General features: G+C 37.1%; 1 protein-coding gene across 1 annotated transcript in view; it reads left to right on the top strand.

Moving 5' to 3' along the window:
- CADM2 (cell adhesion molecule 2) overlaps positions 1 to 17,279 on the top strand; it is a gene marked incomplete at its 5' end in the record, with an annotated part of 281,026 nt that overhangs the window by 111,772 nt on the left and 151,975 nt on the right. Inside the window, one exon of the mRNA XM_054712332.1 lies at positions 15,832 to 16,002. Within this exon, the coding sequence (XP_054568307.1) occupies positions 15,832 to 16,002 (171 nt within the window). The remainder of the gene's footprint in view (positions 1 to 15,831; positions 16,003 to 17,279) is intronic.

Here is a 17,279-nt window from a genome sequence, read left to right as displayed (position 1 = left end):
TCTCAGATTGGAGATGGTGCAGGCTGGGCTGAGGGACACACCCCCCACCCCGTGCATGAATTTTGTGCACTGGGCCTCTAGTATATGATAAAACTTAATTGAATGTATTAGTATTTAATGATTTATTTTTGTCTTATTTGAAAGTGTCTTTTTCATCTAAATCTGGACCATGCTGGACACTGTATTATATGAAAAAAGAAAAGAAAAGTAAAGAAAAGAAAAGAAATAGCATTAATAATACTTGTGTGTGTGAGTGTGAATGCACAAATTGGAATTTTCTAAGTGCTATTAAGTGTCAATACTCTCCAGGCCACACTATGTGATAGACATGGAAAGAAATAAAGCAATTGTTTCATGTTGGTACAAATGATTGATAAATGCAAATAATCCAGGACTGCTGGTTCCCATCAGCTCGCCTGCCTGCCTTCCTGATTGCCCCTAACCACTTCTGCCTGCCAGCCTGATCACCCCCTAACTATTCCCCTGCCAGCCTGTTTGCCCCTAACTGCCCTCCCCTGCAGGCTTGATCGCCCCCAACTGCCCTCCCTTGCAGACCTGGTCCCTCCCAACTGCTCTCCCCTGCTAGGCATCTTGTGGTGGCCATCTTGTGTCCACATGGGGACAGTCATCTTTGACCACATGGGGGCAGCCATCTTGTGTGTTGGAGTGATGGTCAATTTGCATATTATTCTTTTATTAGATAGGAAGGTTGGTCATACTCATTTAAAATTCTTCCCCCCACCCCTACCTGCCACATTCTCTGCCCACCCACCACCTCATTCTCAAACAACCACTTTTTTGCTTTATGTCATTATAGATTAGTTCATATTTTCTAGAATTTTACACAAATATTATCACATAGTCTGTACTCTTCTTTTTCTGATTTATTTCTCTTGTAATAAATATTTTGAGATTGCTGCATGTATAAGGTGGTTTCTATTTATTTCTGATTAATATTTTATTGTATAAATCTATACTATAATTTATTTATTCATTTACTTAGCAATAGACTTTTGGGCTGTTTATAGTTTGCAGCTGTTATTATTATTACTTTTATGAGCCATGCTTTTATATAAGATATTTTTGCCTAACAAGATCACAAAGTCTTATAATTTTAGGTTTAAAATATATTTTGAGCCCAGCTGGCATGACTCAGTGGTAAAGCATTGACCTATGAACCAGGAGGTCAAGGTTCAATTCCGGGTCAGGGCATATACCTTGGTTGTGGGCTCGATTTCCAGTGTGGGGTGTGCAGGAAGCAGCCTAATGGCGATTCTCTGTCATCATTGATGTTTCTATCTCTCTCTCCCTCTCCCTTCCTCTCTGAAATCAACAAAAACATATTATTTAAAAATATATTTTGACATATTTCATATTTTTGATATTCTTGTCTTATTTCTCTCAGCTGCATTATTTTAGGTTAGTTTTGAAAGATTGATTGATCTCATCACAGTAGCATTTTCCTGCTTTGAATCCATGGTGTGTATGTAGGTATGTGTGTGTGTATTTATTTATAGAGTTCCTCTAATCCTTTTAGATGGTCTTGTCCCAGCCTCAGTTTTCTCTCACAGATGCACTGGTCTGTGCTCATTTTGCTGAATACCTGTGGGGACACTGAAGACACCTGGAGCTCTCTCTTTGTGCAGCCCTCCCTTTTTGATACCCAGCCCTAGCAAACTGCAGCTACTGTGGCCTTCTCGGACCCCCACTCCACCTCCTTCACCAGGCAGGCCACCAGCTGCTACGTGGGTTCTAACCATGGTCCACCGCCTTGAAAACCTCTCCAGGCATTAAGCAGGGACAAACTTGAGGGTTCACCTCATTTGTTTTCCATCTTCAGGCATCACTTTCCATTGCTATGATGTTTCTGGAAAACTGTTGTTTTTACGTGAGAGGTAAATCTGTCTTCATTACTCCGTCTAGGCTGGAAGAAGAAGTCTTTCTGTCTTTGCTTTTGAAATGTAGAGATATAATACTTTTATTTCAATGGTAGTGTGTCTTACTTTTGTTTGCTTGCTTGTTTTAGGTGATATAATAAACTTTAAAGGATGAATAAGAATGAGAGTGAAATGTGCCTACTCACTTTGACAATATTTTAGAAAAACAATTTTGCTAGTTTTAAAGTTAGAATTTTCTTTATTATTTAGCCACAAAAATTCAGTGCTGTATGGGTTCTTACACATTACGGGAATAAAAATGGAAGCAATAGCATTTATACAATCAGTTAAATAAGTATAATTATTTTTACTGGACCTCACTTATTATCAAGAATGAGCATTTTATCAACAAAAGAAGTGTTGTTTTTTAAACTTTGTTTAAATTTACGTTTTAAATTAATGTTTTTAACTTAAGGGTTAAAGCAAGTACACACCTCAATAATTCAGGACTCATCAGTTTATAAGCAATCTTGAGGTTGTAATAAGATAAATATTAAAATATGCTAGCTTTTTAGCTCTCGTCTGCTAATGGAGGGGCTCAGCTGCTAAAATACATCCTAAGCTTATTTCCTAAAGATCCTTTATGGCTCTGCCATGCACTATGAAAAATACCTCCCATTCTTCAGCTTTAATTTCTTCATAAAAATTCAATTCTTCATGTTTTTTGTGATATCTGGGGAGAGAGAATCTTGTTTCAATCAACTTTGGCTAAGGGTCCTCTTTGGACCTAGGAGGATATTTTTCAAAATTTAAAAATTACATCTGTCTAAAAATGATCCTTTAATTTTTGATCAATAAAAGTCATTAGATTCAAATAGTTTTTCACAATATTGTGGCCTAATTGACATCTGAGTGAAGCAGTATCTAAGTGCATTGGTAACTTTTCTTCCATTTTCCTTGGCAATGGAGAATTCTAGGTAGATTATTTTACTTAAATTATTTTCTAGTAGTATAAATTAATGTTCAATAATAAAGTTCTGAGTGCATTCCCTGTCTATGATTTTATTTGCAGAATACTAAATACTGTGTTTCTTGAAAGCAGTCTTACATGTAGTCTGTATCTTCCAAGAAAGTGACCAACCTTATGTTTCTCTCCATTCAATAACTCTCTAAAGTGTTCATTATTTTATACCTCCTAAATTTAAGCCAAACAGATTTGCCATTATTATTTATCCTTTATATTACATTTTGTTGAGAGATAACTAATATACCATCAATTTAGCTAAAGTTTTTAGTAATTTCAGTTATATAACTCCCTTGGTAATTTTTCTATTTCCCCTCTCTTTTCTTCAGATTACATAATCTGTACTGATCTGATTTCTTTTGGTTCATAACTTCTTACTAGTCCTCTACCAAATTTTTCATTTCAATTGTTGCATTTTTCTACTCCAGAACATCCATTTAGTTTGCTTTATAATTTATCCCTTTCTATGGATGTTCACAATTATTTTGTTTTACTTTTTAAAGTTTGGTTTCCTTTATTTTTTAATGTGTTTAAAATGAATCATTTGGAGTCTTTTCCTGTCAAGCTCATATTTGAGGCCTTCCTAACAGCAGTTCTAATGTTTGCTGTGTGTGTGTGTGTGTGTGTGTGTGTGTGTGTGTGTGTAGGAGCCACACTGTCCTGTTATTTTGCATGTGATAATTTTTTTGAAAGCAGGACATTTAGATAATATATTGAGCGACTCTGGATACTGATCGCATTCTGCAGCTCACTGTTGTTTGCTTACATATTTGTTTGATAACTTAGATGGGCTATTTTCACTGCAGTGCAAAACTGTGATGTCACTCAGAGGGCACAGCCTTCTGCATGTGGATAGTCAGTCTGGGAATGAGAATCGTTTCCATAGGGCTTTTCCCTAGTGTCTGCGCTAAGCTATCTGCATCTGTTGCTATTATGTATTGCCGTTGCCCTCCACTGCTTGTCAGCTGATTTCTCTATTGTTTTTAACAATATTCTGTGCATAAATTGCTCCAAATCTGATCCAGTGAAACTGAGAACCCTTTGCTGGAGTATTCTTCTTTACTTCCTGAGAGCAGTCTTAGAGGTTTTCTTTGACTAAAAGAAGGTTTTTCTGGTCAGTTCTTTCTCTGGTTTTTCTCTCAGAAGCAAGTGGCCTATCGTTTAGCCTGCTGATCTCATGGAGCTGACAGTCTCCTTTTACTTGCTTACCATCAAATCTTCATAGTTTTCATGAGGGCCCTAGGCTTGAGCTTCCCCACACTCTATTGCAAATATTTACCCTAGAGAGAGCTTTAGAAATCTCTTATTATGGCCTGCCTCTTCCCTTGGGCAAAGTCTCTATGATGTTCCTCCTGAGATGGGGGCATGACCTGCTTCTTTTAAAGGACACTCACTCCTCTGTAAAAGCAAGAGGCTGGAAGAGCGGAGGTAGACTGTCTTCTTGGCATGCCTCTCTAGCTTGAAACCTCTATTCAGATGAGTGGCCTGAGATGTGAACTGTTGGGTCCCTGTATTCCTGGCCTACAAGTGGGAACTGGTTAAGGGAACAGAACCTTAATCTCTCAGCCCCACTCCCTGCAATGTAGCCTCTGCAGCCAAATGTAGTAGTGAAGGGAATAAGAAATGCTGGCTGTGTTCCTCTCCTGGGAAAACACTGTAGCCATTGGTTGGTAGCTGAAAGGGAGGAGAAGCCCCATCTTCTTGCCCACATTCACTCACACGGAGTTGGGGGTGGCATGGAAGTAGGGAGCAGGTCATGGCTCTAGAACCACAGACTCCACCTGTTCTTACTAAGATTAAGTAGATTTTATTGATAAATTGGTTCTTCATTTGTTATATGCTCATGGAGCAATTTTAAAAGACCTTAAATTTGTGTGTATGTTTAAATAATTTTCACCGGTTCTTATTGTTGTTGTTTTTTTTCCAATTTTTTTTTATTAAGGTATTATATGTGTACATATCTTACCATTGCCACCCCCCACCCCACTCCCATATATGCCCTCACCCCCCAGAGTTTTGCATCCGTTGGTTATGCTTATATGCATGCATACAAGTCCTTTGATTGATCTCTTATCTCCCCCATCTCTCCCTAACTTTCCCCCTGTAATTTGACAGTCTGTTTCTTATTGTCTTGTGGAGAGAGAGAGTCTGCAGAGCTCCGATGCTGATGTTCCAGAAGTCACCCGGTTTCCTTTTTGTAGTCATGTATTTTCACAATGTTGACTCGTAAATTATTCTAATATCTTCCAAGTACCTTCCTTTATTTAGTCTTACAAATTATTTTGTCTCTCATTCTTATTTTTTATAGGAGAAATTTCTGTTTTATTGAACATTTTATAATCAACATTTATTTATGTTTTTGCCTTTAGAAGAGATGAATCTATTTTATACTTTTCCTTTTTCTTTATAATTATAGATAATTTTCAATTTTGTTTTTCCTCTTTTCTTTATGAACTTTATATGAATAATATATATATTTAAAATATTTTATAGTTTGATGTATTTTTAATGTAGTTATGTTACCAGATAATCCGATTTACCTGTCACTCATGGGAGCATGGTAGAAGTTCTTTGGGTGACACTAAAATAAGCATTTTCAGAAGTCCGCAGGGGAGGATGGGGTGTGAAAGAAGTCTTTATTTGTGTGAAGTTGCATTTCTAGAGTTCCAAAGTCGCCTGCCCCTTAATCCAGTCCTGGAAAAGATGCAGCTGGGATTCCAGCAGAGCCAGAAACAGGGCCAGTGTCCAAAGTTTCCATTCCATGTTGCTGGGGTAGTTCAGCATTCAGGCTAATTACAGTCTATTAGTCCAACTTGTGGAGTCCAACATGGCCTTGAACTATGTGGGCACAGGGTGGCTCACCCCCCTGCCACAGAAGAGCCAGGAACTCAAGCCAGGAAGAGAGAGTAAACTTCCATTGTTTGGAATTTTAAATATTCAGATTTTGTGCCCTTGCAGTGGCCATGCCCATCCTGACCACTAATTTGTTCTCAGGTATGACTGGCAGACAGGCAGGCACTTTCCCACATTACTCAGATCTTATTAGACATGCATCTAAACTGCCTTTGTCCCGTGTCTTTCCCCATTGATCAGGGGGGAACAGACTTGGAGAATGGTAAATGTGATTGTAATGGTTTGCGGCCCATATATTTTTATTGTTGTTTGTTTAATCCTTGCCTGAAGGTATTTTTTCCATATATATATTTAGAGAGAGAGGAAGGGAGGGAGGAAGTGGGGAGAGAGGGAGAGAGAAAAACATTCATGTGAGAGACACACATCAATTGGTTGCCTTCCACATGCTCCCCGACCAGGACTGGGGATCAAACCTGCAACTGAGGTACATGCACTTGATGGGGAATCAAACCCACAAACTTTTGGTCCACAGGCTGTCGCTCTAAACACTGAGTTACACCAGCCAGGTCTCCTGTCCATTGTTAAGTGAAAGGGGCATGAGGGAGCCTAGTTATATACATTAAGGTTATTCTCTGCATATTAAAAGCTCACTGATGGACTAGCTCCATGGTGATCTAGCTACTTTCTGGCTCCAAGTGAAACCAGCTAACTGCTTCTTCCTCAATTTTGCATACCTTATATCTACCTAATGAATCATCCTCTCTTCTTAGATTAGCTAAATAATGATTTTCCTAGAACCAGCTGTGTGTGTTCCTGTATGTGTATATATGCTTAAACATGTATTTTTAAGTTCTATTTCATTGAGTTCTTCAAGTTCTTTAATTAATTAAGATGCATGATAGAAAACTAGAACAATTTGTTAATTAAATAGCTTCTGTTTGGGGATAAAGTTTTATGCTTGACAACGACAAATTAAAGACTGTGGGGTCAGGTACCTCTTCAAGTTTAATCACACCAGGTTGGAGTTCCATGTTACAGAACAGGACAATTTAAAAGCAAGGAATGACTGCAAAAGAAACTACATAGGAAAGGGATTAACTATTAAACCTGATTCTGGCAGACACTATGAATTCAAATTCATCAAGTACAGACACGATAGAGAATTATAAACTTATTTTCATATTTAGATATACTTTGTTAGATTTTATGATGGTGAATCTGCTAGATATAAAATATTAAGAAGTACCTAATAAACTATTGTGCTCTGAAATTAGATTTACAAAAGGCTGCTATTTCCTCTCCTTCATGTACCTCTTTTTTGTTTTTTTATTTATTTATGAATAATTGGTACAATGTAAACTAAGCCCAAAGTGCACAAGATAAACTCCATAAATTATGCAGGATATACCTTTATAAGATAATGAATGAGCTGTGTAAGGCATATATATATATATATCCTATATAATAAAAGCCTAATATGCTAAGTGTCCAGTTGTCCAGATGTCCGTTCAACCAATCAAAGCTTAATATGCTATTGATATACTAAGGCCACCCAACCACTCGTTATGATGGGCACTGACCACCAGGGGGCAACACTCCAACTGGTAGGTTAGCTTACTGCTGGGGTCTGGCTGATCGGGACTGAGCATGATGGGCCAGACACGCCCTGGAGTCCTCCTGCGGTCCTTCCCTGGCTGGCCAACCTCCTGGGTCCCTCCCCAACCCTGATCATGCACCGGTGGGGTTGCTCAGCCTGGCCTGTGCCTCTCACAGTCCAGGACCCTTAGGGGGATGTCAGAGAGCCAGTTTCAGCCCGATCCCATAGGCCAGGCCGAGGGACCCCACTGGTGCACAAATCTGTGCTCAGGGCTTCTAGTGTATGTGTGTGTGTGTGTGTGTGTGTGTGTGTGTGTATATGTATACACTAGTGGCCCAGTGTACAAAATTCATGCACATTAAAAGGGGATTAATTAGAGGAAATATTTTAATATTGCTATCTGCCCTTTCTCTATAATAGAAGTGTCAGAGATGAAAGAAAATTAGTAAAATGTATATGAAAATCTTCCTCCTCTCAGAGTCTGGGGCACACCACGGGACCCAGAGTCAAGTCCCCGCCCACCCACCTGCACCTCAAAATCGTGTGAGACCCAGACCCGGCCACCCCCCATAGTGGGCTAGATCTGGACCCAGCTGGTCCCACTCTGTCAAGCCTTGCCTGGTGGGGGGCATGGCCTGAGGTCCCCCATCAAGCCCTGCTGGGCAGGGGGCACAGCCTCAGGTCCCCCAGCCCACCTCCAGGAGGAGGGCACAGCCCCCCACCAGGAAGGGGGTGCAGGCTCAGGTCCTCCAACACACCCCGCTGGGCAGGGGAGCAGCCTAAGGTCCCCCAGCCCAGCACTGGGGTGCGAGGGTGCACCTTGAGGTCCCCTGTCAAGCCCCACCAGGCAGGGGGTGTGGCCTGAGTTCCCTTGTCAAGCCCTGCTAGGCGGGGGTGTGGCCTCAGGTCCCCTGGCCCAGTGCTGGTGCAGGGGGCACAGCCTGAGGTTCCCAGTCAAGCCCCATGTGGGCCGGGGGGGAGCGCAGCCTCAGGTCTCTGCTGATTGCTTGTTAAGGATCGTTATGGGAACTCGGCCTCCACTGTGGGTGCAGCCATCTTGTGTTACGGAAACCCCCACCTACACTGTGGGCGCTGCCATCTTTGTGGTAGAGTGAAGGTCAATTTGCATATTCCCTCTTTATTATATAGGATATATATGTCCCTTACTAGAAGAATGTGATCATTTTCCTCATTTAACTTTTTGTACAGAATTGAGCATGGTGTCTAATACAGGGGAAGAGCTCGAGGATTTTATATATAGAATGAATGAATTACTTGAATTATAAACTTATTTTCACTTTTAGAATGGTCTCAGACTTTACCTTACTAATTTTTAAAGGCAGTGACTTCTTTTGCTGGATGTTCTCCTGGACTGGACAAACCAGGTCTTAGTATTCTATCACAGAATAACTAAATAAAGAACTAAATACAGACTTAACCACTTAGGTGATAGTGACCTAAGATTTTACCTTAATTTTCAAAGAAAATGACTATTTCTTACTGACTGTTCTCTTGGATTGATATTGTTCTTAGTGCTCCAAAATATTAAGTCTTAATAGATATTTAAATATCGTTCCTGAGCCATCAAGCAGAAATTGAACTGGTCCAGTGCTTTTGAAAGCGACTCTTATAATTCACTTTGTTCTAGACTGATTTGTGTAAATCCAAAAATCACTGATTAATATAAAGGTAATGTTATTGAATATGGAGAAGCAGCCAGATTAATATAGAAAAATAGATGGAATTTAAAGTAAAATTAGTAAGTGCATTCTTTTTATAAAACCTTTCATATTTGCCAGTGATGGATCACAAACTTTTAATGGGCTTTTTAACTATTATCATATTCACATTCAGTGGTACAAAAGAAGTCTAATGTTTCCTGGTGCTGACAGTCAGAAGAGGAAGTTCCTCTCTGAGTCCCTGTGTTTTAGGCAAATGCATATGTTCTGAATTGCATTGGCCCCAGATAATATAGAGCAAGAGTCACACAGTGCATTATTATGGTACCTTTGAATGCAGACCTGTGGGATAACAGTTAAGAGAAGCTTGATAAGAAGTATAACATTCTGCTTGTCTAAGTAAATTGAGAGGTGTTTTAGAATATTTAAATAAATGAAGTATATCCCATTCACCAGTTCTTCACAAATGCTGTTTTGCTCATCTGAGCTTTTGAAATCTATTAATAAGAAACTGATTTTCAGTAAAATTCTTTGGCAGGTGAAATAGTTATTCTGTGTTGCTGGTTAATGGTGGAGCCATAGCTTGAAAGCCAAGGTTATGACTGTCACTCTATAGGAAAAGGATTTCTATAAATCTACCCCTTGGCAGTTGAATGAAGGAGTACTCACAGGCTATGATGTGCTTGCCTCAAGAGTTTGTTTTGCAGTCCTTTCCAATGAAAAGGGATTGTGGTTATCACTTTAACGGTCTGCCTTGTAAGTCTTGGACTCAATATTTTTGGTCTGGAGAAAGTTTAAAGCTGATACAAAATGTAGTTCTTACCTTGAATATTAAAGAAAAAATGCTTTATAAAATACATTTGAATACTTAAATTTAAGAAAAAATGCAATGACATTTTCTCTAAGACAAACTGGTTTTAAAATATGCATCTCATTTACTGAATAAGTTAAGGTAAGCAGATCGAGTTTCTTTATGCCAATTAAGAAAAGAAAAAAAGATAGGGTTGTTTTGTTCGTTATCTTCTAAAAATAATGTATTTTGTTTTCAAGATGTTGATCTATGTAAAATATAGATCAACAGAACTTTAGATCTATAGAACATTTTTAAGCAGCAATTGCACAACATACCCAGATGTCCAATATGGTCACTCCATGTTTTTGAGGAGAAAGCCATATTATCTCATATAATGCTCCCAATTACTGTTTTCTATGGCAAGAGGACATACAGACACCTTACTAACAATGGTGTGAAATCATTAAAATACCATAATAATGGCAGTATGGATTCAGAATAAATTATTTAAATTCTTCTTCCAAAATTGTCATCTGGTCCATCAAATATACTTTTACAAATCCTGATTATGAAAATAATAGTAAAATTCAAGTTCTATATAAGCATCCATATCTGTGGCACATACTGAGCCCTTGAAGTGGTGGAGGTGAATTCCGAAGAATGGTAGGCCCAAATAGGTCAGAAGTCACATAATATCCTATATGATTTCTAAGAGATATCTTCACATGGTGAGAATATATAGCATTTTCAGTACTCAGAACAAGACAGAAAATGTATTTCATGGCTGCATTGTTCCCTTGTGGCCTATTGGCCTTATAATGGATTACATTGAAACTGGCCCATTTCTGCCGAAACCGGTTTGGCTCAGTGGATAGAGCATCAGCCTGCGGACTCAAGGGTCCCAGGTTCGATTCTGGTCAAGGGCATGCACCTTGGTTGCGGGCACATCCCCAATGGGGAGTGTGCAAGAGGCAGCTGATGGATGTTTCTCTCTCATCAATGTTTCTAACTCTCTATCCCTCTCTCTTCCTCTCTGTAAAAAATCAATAAAATATATTTAAAAAAACAACACACACACACATAAAAAAACAGAAACTGGTCCATTTCAGTGCATGTTTGATCCAGAGGGCTGCCACAGGATGAGGGCTGGTTTCCATTTATAAAAATGAGAATGTCTCTTTTCAAGTCTGTTTAAATGGGATCAAAATCACAAAAGTAAAGAAAGCAAATATATCAAAATAGTTAATATAGCTATTAACTATGTGCATGTGGAGGTGTCTCCTGACATCTGATATTTTATGAAAAGATTTGGATCTAAAAAATCCAATGACCCTTTGCTTTTTTTCTTGACTAACCTGACTCAGAACTTGTTAACTTACTGATTGCGGGGAGGGGGTGTCCAACAGTCTGCCTTTTTTTTTTCCACTATAGCTCTTGATGAGATAAACAACCTAAGATCCAAAATAGAAGCAAGTTTCTATTTACAACCCAAATCTGATAAATTTACATAATATAAAAATTGGTATATTGTTTTTGAGACTTCACCAAGAAATATCTAGAAAATAAATTATATTGAGATATATACTTAAGGGATTTTCCTAGGAAAGTTTTTTTTTTTTTTTTCAATTAATAGAGCCCTAACTGGTTTGGCTCAGTGGATAGAGCATCGGCCTGCAGACTGAAGGGTCCCAGGTTCGATTCCTGTCAGGGGCATGTACCTTGGTTGCAGGCACATCCTCAGTAGGAGGAAGCTGATTGAGGTTTTTCTCTCATCAATGTTTCTAACTCTCTATCCTTCTCCCTTCCTCTCTGTAAAATATCAATCAAATATATTTTAAAAAATTAATAGACAAATTCTAATATCTGCAATGTAAGTACAAAAACATAATAGATAATTTCCAACTGCCACCCACCAAAACAACCAGTCTTCTGATTACTTAGGGACAAGTACTTAAATGTCCAGAATCTGCTTTGGAGAAAGAGAGGTAGCTGCAAAGATTTTGAAGGAAAGTAATCCTGCAAATTCCTCTATTTATTATTTGCCCTCAATTTTTGCTAGACATTGCACTAATGCATGATATATAACATGCTTATTTTGAAAAATATAAAAAATAAGAAATACATTTTTTAAAATAGTAAAGGTAAAATGTGAGCTTAAGAAAAGAGGTGTGAGAGAGAGGCAAGGAAGGGAGAAAGAAAAGAAGCAACAGATGAAGGGGGAAGGATTAAGGGAGAGAGAGGAAGCAAAAAAAAGAAAAGAAGGAAAGGAAAGAAAGAAAGAAGAAATGAAAGAAGAAAGGTACATGTGCAGAGTAAGTCTCAATATTCCAATATTTGGTCCTTAACTTTGGTTATATCTCTGGTGTCCATGCATCTGGTGTCTGCTCTACCCTTGCTCCTAAAACTATGGTCGGTGGGCCAGCAGCAGAGTGTCAGGCTCTGCATCACAACATATTTGGTCTAAATCTGCATATTAAAAAGATACACAGTGCTTAATGAGCACATTACAACTTCAGAAATACTGCTCTAGATCACAATGTCCAGTAGTGGCAAGACACAGGAGAAAAAAAAAATAGAACTCTAAAACAGACAGAACATGAAAATAAAATTCACAGGGAATCAACAAATTAACTATGAGACAAAGAAAATTTCTGTTTATCTATAACTGTGTAATACATCAGTTATCTTATAAAGCTAGAAAATGAAAATATAAATTAATTTTAAGTACTATTTTGTGTCTGTTTGCTTCAGAAGGAAGTGGTCAGCATAAAATATGGGAAAGATAGTATGATTCACTCTTTGCGATGCATTTTCCCTGTTCATTTTATACCTACTAGTAACCCAATAAGCTGTCACATAAGCTAATATTAAAAGCAACAAATTATACTTTTGTTTATTCTATTCAATGATACTCATTAAAATTTTATGTTGCATACAATTGCTATCAGATTTTATGTGTCCAATTAATGTTACATTAAATGATGCTTTTGTTCTGGAAAACCGAAATAGCTAAAGGAAGCAGATGTGTTGTTCTTAAAAATGCAGCTGTGATTATATTAAACAATTAGCACCAATATTTTGGAATAATATGTTAGATGTTCTATAACAATTATAAAATTGGTTTCCACTCTAGCTGGTGTGACCCGGTTGGTTGGAGCGTAGTCCTGTACACCAAAAGGTGGTAGGCTAGTTCCTGGATTGGGGCTCATGCCAGGGAGGGAAAGAAGGGGGATCAGCCAATCAGTGCTTATCTCTCACATTCACTTTTCTCTCCTCTCGTCTCCTCTCATCTCCTCTCCTCTCTTCTCTCTGTCTCTCTCTCCCTTTCTGTCAAATCAATGTTTTTAAGGAAGTGGTTTCTCCAAAGATCTAAATTTTCCTACACTGCCACCACTTAGAGCTATGACCAAGAAAATATTGGATATACATTTATAGGAAATAGTTTGAAATGTAAAAACAAAGGAACATTTTCTATAAATCTATGAGACACTGAAAAATTAAAAACTTCATATTTCTTTTTTTATGTAGCAAAGAACTCTAAATACATCTATACTATACTGGCATGTTTTAACTCATAAAGGTCATTTCATCATTTTACTTTAATATTTTTAAAAATATATTTTATTGATTTTTTACAGAGAGGAAGGGAGAGGGATAGAGAGTCAGAAACATCGATGAGAGAGAAACATCTATCAGCTGCCTCCTGCACACCTCCTACTGGGGATGTGCCCTCAACCAAGGTACATGCCCTTGACCGGAATCAAACCTGGGACCCTTCAGTCTGCAGGCTGACACTCTATCCACTGAGCCAAACTGGTTAGGGCTACTTTAATATTTTTTAACTGATGTTGAAACTAATTTTCAACTGCAAAAATCTTAGAAATAACTTTAGTTAGCAAAAATGGGATATTTTATAAGATATGTATTTATGGCCCTAACCGGTTTGCCGGACAGAGCATCGGCCTGTGGACTGAAGGGTCCCAGGTTCGATTCCGGTCAAGGGCATGTACCTTGGTTGCGGGCACATACCCAGTAGGGGGTGTGCAGGAGGCAGTTGATCAATGTTTCTTTCTCATCGGTGTTTCTAACTCTCTATCTCTCTCACTTCCTTTCTGTAAAAAATCAATAAAATATATTAAAAGAAGATAAGTATTTATGGAAAACCCTGTGTCCTATATGACTGGTTTATAGTTAAAAGACAGAATTAAGATTTTATACTGTTCCTACCTTTTCAAACGTTAGAGATTGTTTTTACGCTGAAAAACTACTAAAAATATATAAAACTTTTTTGTGTGGTAAAATCTTAATTAGGTAATATTTTCCTAAATTTTAAACATAATAACAAATGTATTTTCAATAAGATGACAAAACATTTATCTAGTTTTATTCTTTAATAATATTTATTTTATTTTTAAAATAAGTAAGAGGAAGTCATATCTCTGCAAATAAGCAAAACTCAATGGAACATGCAAATATCTGCACATCAGATACATGAGATTCAGTATTTTTAAAAATGTTTTTATTGATTTTTTAAAAATATATTTTATTTATTTTAGAGAGGAAGGAAGAGGAAGGTAGACACGACACACTACTGAGAATTGAGCCCATGACCTGGGCATGTACCCCAAACTAGTGACCTTCTGGTTCATGGGTCTATGGCCAACCACTGAGCTAAATTCAGTATTTTTTTTTCAAAATCAAAGTTTTGTATAGAGCACAAAAACGGAGAAGCTATATTTACATTAATTTTTTGCCAATACAAATGTTTAAAATAATTATTTAATACATAGTAAACTGAAATGTTTTATGCACTTCATGTGAAAACTCTTTTTTTCTGAAAATATCATTGTTCATTTGAAATGTCAACACAAAAAAATGAGACAGCATTTTTCCTCAACTATATTTAAGATTTTATTAGAATGGTATCTTAACCGTAGTCTATGATTTTGATTTCTAGTTCATTAAAATTGCCCTCTTTTTATCAGCCACTTAGACTTGAGAAATTTCCAGTTCAATAAAAATACTATTAAACCTTTTTCCACAGAAAACAAGTAATCCCTAAGTGCACCATTTAATGATGTATCTAATTGTTCACAGTGAGTTTAAATGCTGATAACTGAATTCACATCCTAAGGGAAGTTTTCTTATGCCTGTTGGAATGAATTCTTCAGTGTGAAGAACATTTTTCTCAATGTAAATTTCACAGCAAATATATGTATTTAAATATTCCAAATATTTAGGTGACTAGCTTAGTTTCTTTACCAAGGATGGAAACTTTCTCACCTTAGGTATTCTTTAGCAATTATGCCCATCTCACATCACTCATTTTAAAATCTTAGTTCAAATAGTAGATTGTACTTTCTTTTAGGCATATCCAGGTAGTTGTGAAAATGTTCTTCCCAAATATGCTTGTGGCTCAGAAAATTAAGATTATCCTTTCATAAAATTGAAATCTGCCCATCTGGGATGCTCAGTGGTTGAGCTTTGACCCATAAACCAGGAGGTCTTGGTTTGATTCCCTGTCAGGGCACATGCCTGGGGTTGTGGACTCGATCTGCAGGATGGGGTGTGCAGGAGGCAGCAGATCAATGATTCTCGCTCATCATTGATGTTTCTATCTCTTTCTCCCTCTCCCTTCCTCTCTGAAATCAATAAAAATATATTTATTTAAAAATATAACATAAAATTGAAATGTAAAGAAGGGAGATTAATATTGTAAAATGGCCTGATTTTTCAAGGGGAGTATAAAAATTATCTCTCACTAAGGAATAAAAGTGTTTTGTCTTGCCCTATTCTTTCTGCATTTAACTTTTACATTTTATTTTTGTCAACTAGTGTATTTTTATTTTCTCCAATTCAAATGGATTAAATTTTAAACTAACAAATCTTTGCTTTTAAAAATTGATAAATATAAGAAGAAGGTGCTTCCACTAAAGTTTTGAGTAAATGGAATGTTACATTTTGAAGGAGAATGTCACAGAAATTTTTAATTTATATTTTATTTTCAGATGTAAAATATTTAAAAGAAGAGGATGCAAATCGCAAGACTTTCACTGTCAGCAGCACACTGGATTTCCGAGTGGACAGGAGCGACGACGGTGTGGCGGTAATCTGCAGAGTCGACCATGAATCCCTCAATGCCACTCCTCAGGTAGCAATGCAGGTGCTAGAAATACACTGTAAGTAAAGCTCTTTTCTCCCCCTTTATATCGGCAGCAAATCTGCTCATCTACATTTAAAATCATTTCAAAATTAGGTAAAGTTACAGAAAATGTACAGCAAAATGCAGTAAAAGTACCCTCACTAGCATTAATCATGTTCAAAGGCTGAGTATCATTACAGTCAAGGAATAAAAATAAAGGTGGCATCAGAAGGTTAAAACTCCTCATTACCTTCCAAATAGTGGCTTGATGTCTGTGTGTGCATCTGAGTGGGGGAGGAAGAGTGGTAATTTTGGCAGAATCAGAGAGCTGGGAATCTGAAAAGGGCATTGATGAGCTTTATTGTATGTAACTTGGTTGCATGCAAACGTGGCTTTCTATCTGTGCTTTTAAAATTAGACTCTCTTCTTTTACTTTCTCTATGAAATATACTGTCTATATAACTGCAAGAATATATCTATTATGTTTACTTCATAAATAGCATCATTATTTACAAGTGATAAGAACCAAGTTAATTTGATGACAACAATAGTTCAGAGGCAGTGCTAAATGCTTTGCTGGCATCATCTCATCTCATGTTATCTGTAAGGGTATCAGTTACTCTAACTTTAGTCACAATTGACAGATGAAGACACCAAAGATTATACAGGTTGAGTCACTTGGCTAAGTCACACAACTAGCAAATAGTGAACTTGTAATCATAGCATTTTAGTAGTTGGTAAGGTCCTTGGGAGATGTGATCTATAAATATTTATCAATATGAAATTAAATAAATTGAAATAAGTAAGATAAAGCAGAAAAGAAAAAGAGGAGAACACAAGACATTGTATTTCTGAATTGGATTACTTGATTTTTAAATATTAGAGAATTTTGTTTGCTTTTATCTATTAAAGTTATAGATTGAATGTAGAAGTGAGATGCAAAATCACATTAAATACTAACATTTTAAATATAAGTACTGATCTTGTAATATGCCTCAAATTATTATTTTTCATTTATTTATTCAACAAGAAGTTTTTGAGTGCCTACTATGTAACAGACATTGTTTGGACACTGGGGTTGCATAAGTGGTCAAAAATAACAAGAAAACAAATCAAGATTGTCCCCAAATGTCAAAATCACCATCACCACTAACAGCAACAAATTTCAATTCTTTTACAGCATCTGTTCTAGTAAGGAATGACAGAAAAGCAAAATAAATGAATACAACATATAGTATGTTATGTAGTAATGTTTATGGGAAAAATAAACATCAGGGGTGGTGATAAGGAGTGGAATTGGAGGGGTGGGAATGG

This window comes from Eptesicus fuscus, chromosome 3, assembly GCF_027574615.1.
Source record: "Eptesicus fuscus isolate TK198812 chromosome 3, DD_ASM_mEF_20220401, whole genome shotgun sequence".
NCBI lineage: Eukaryota > Metazoa > Chordata > Mammalia > Chiroptera > Vespertilionidae > Eptesicus > Eptesicus fuscus.
The sequence above is the reverse complement of the archived record's forward strand: the minus strand, read 5'-3'. Positions and strand labels throughout refer to the sequence as shown.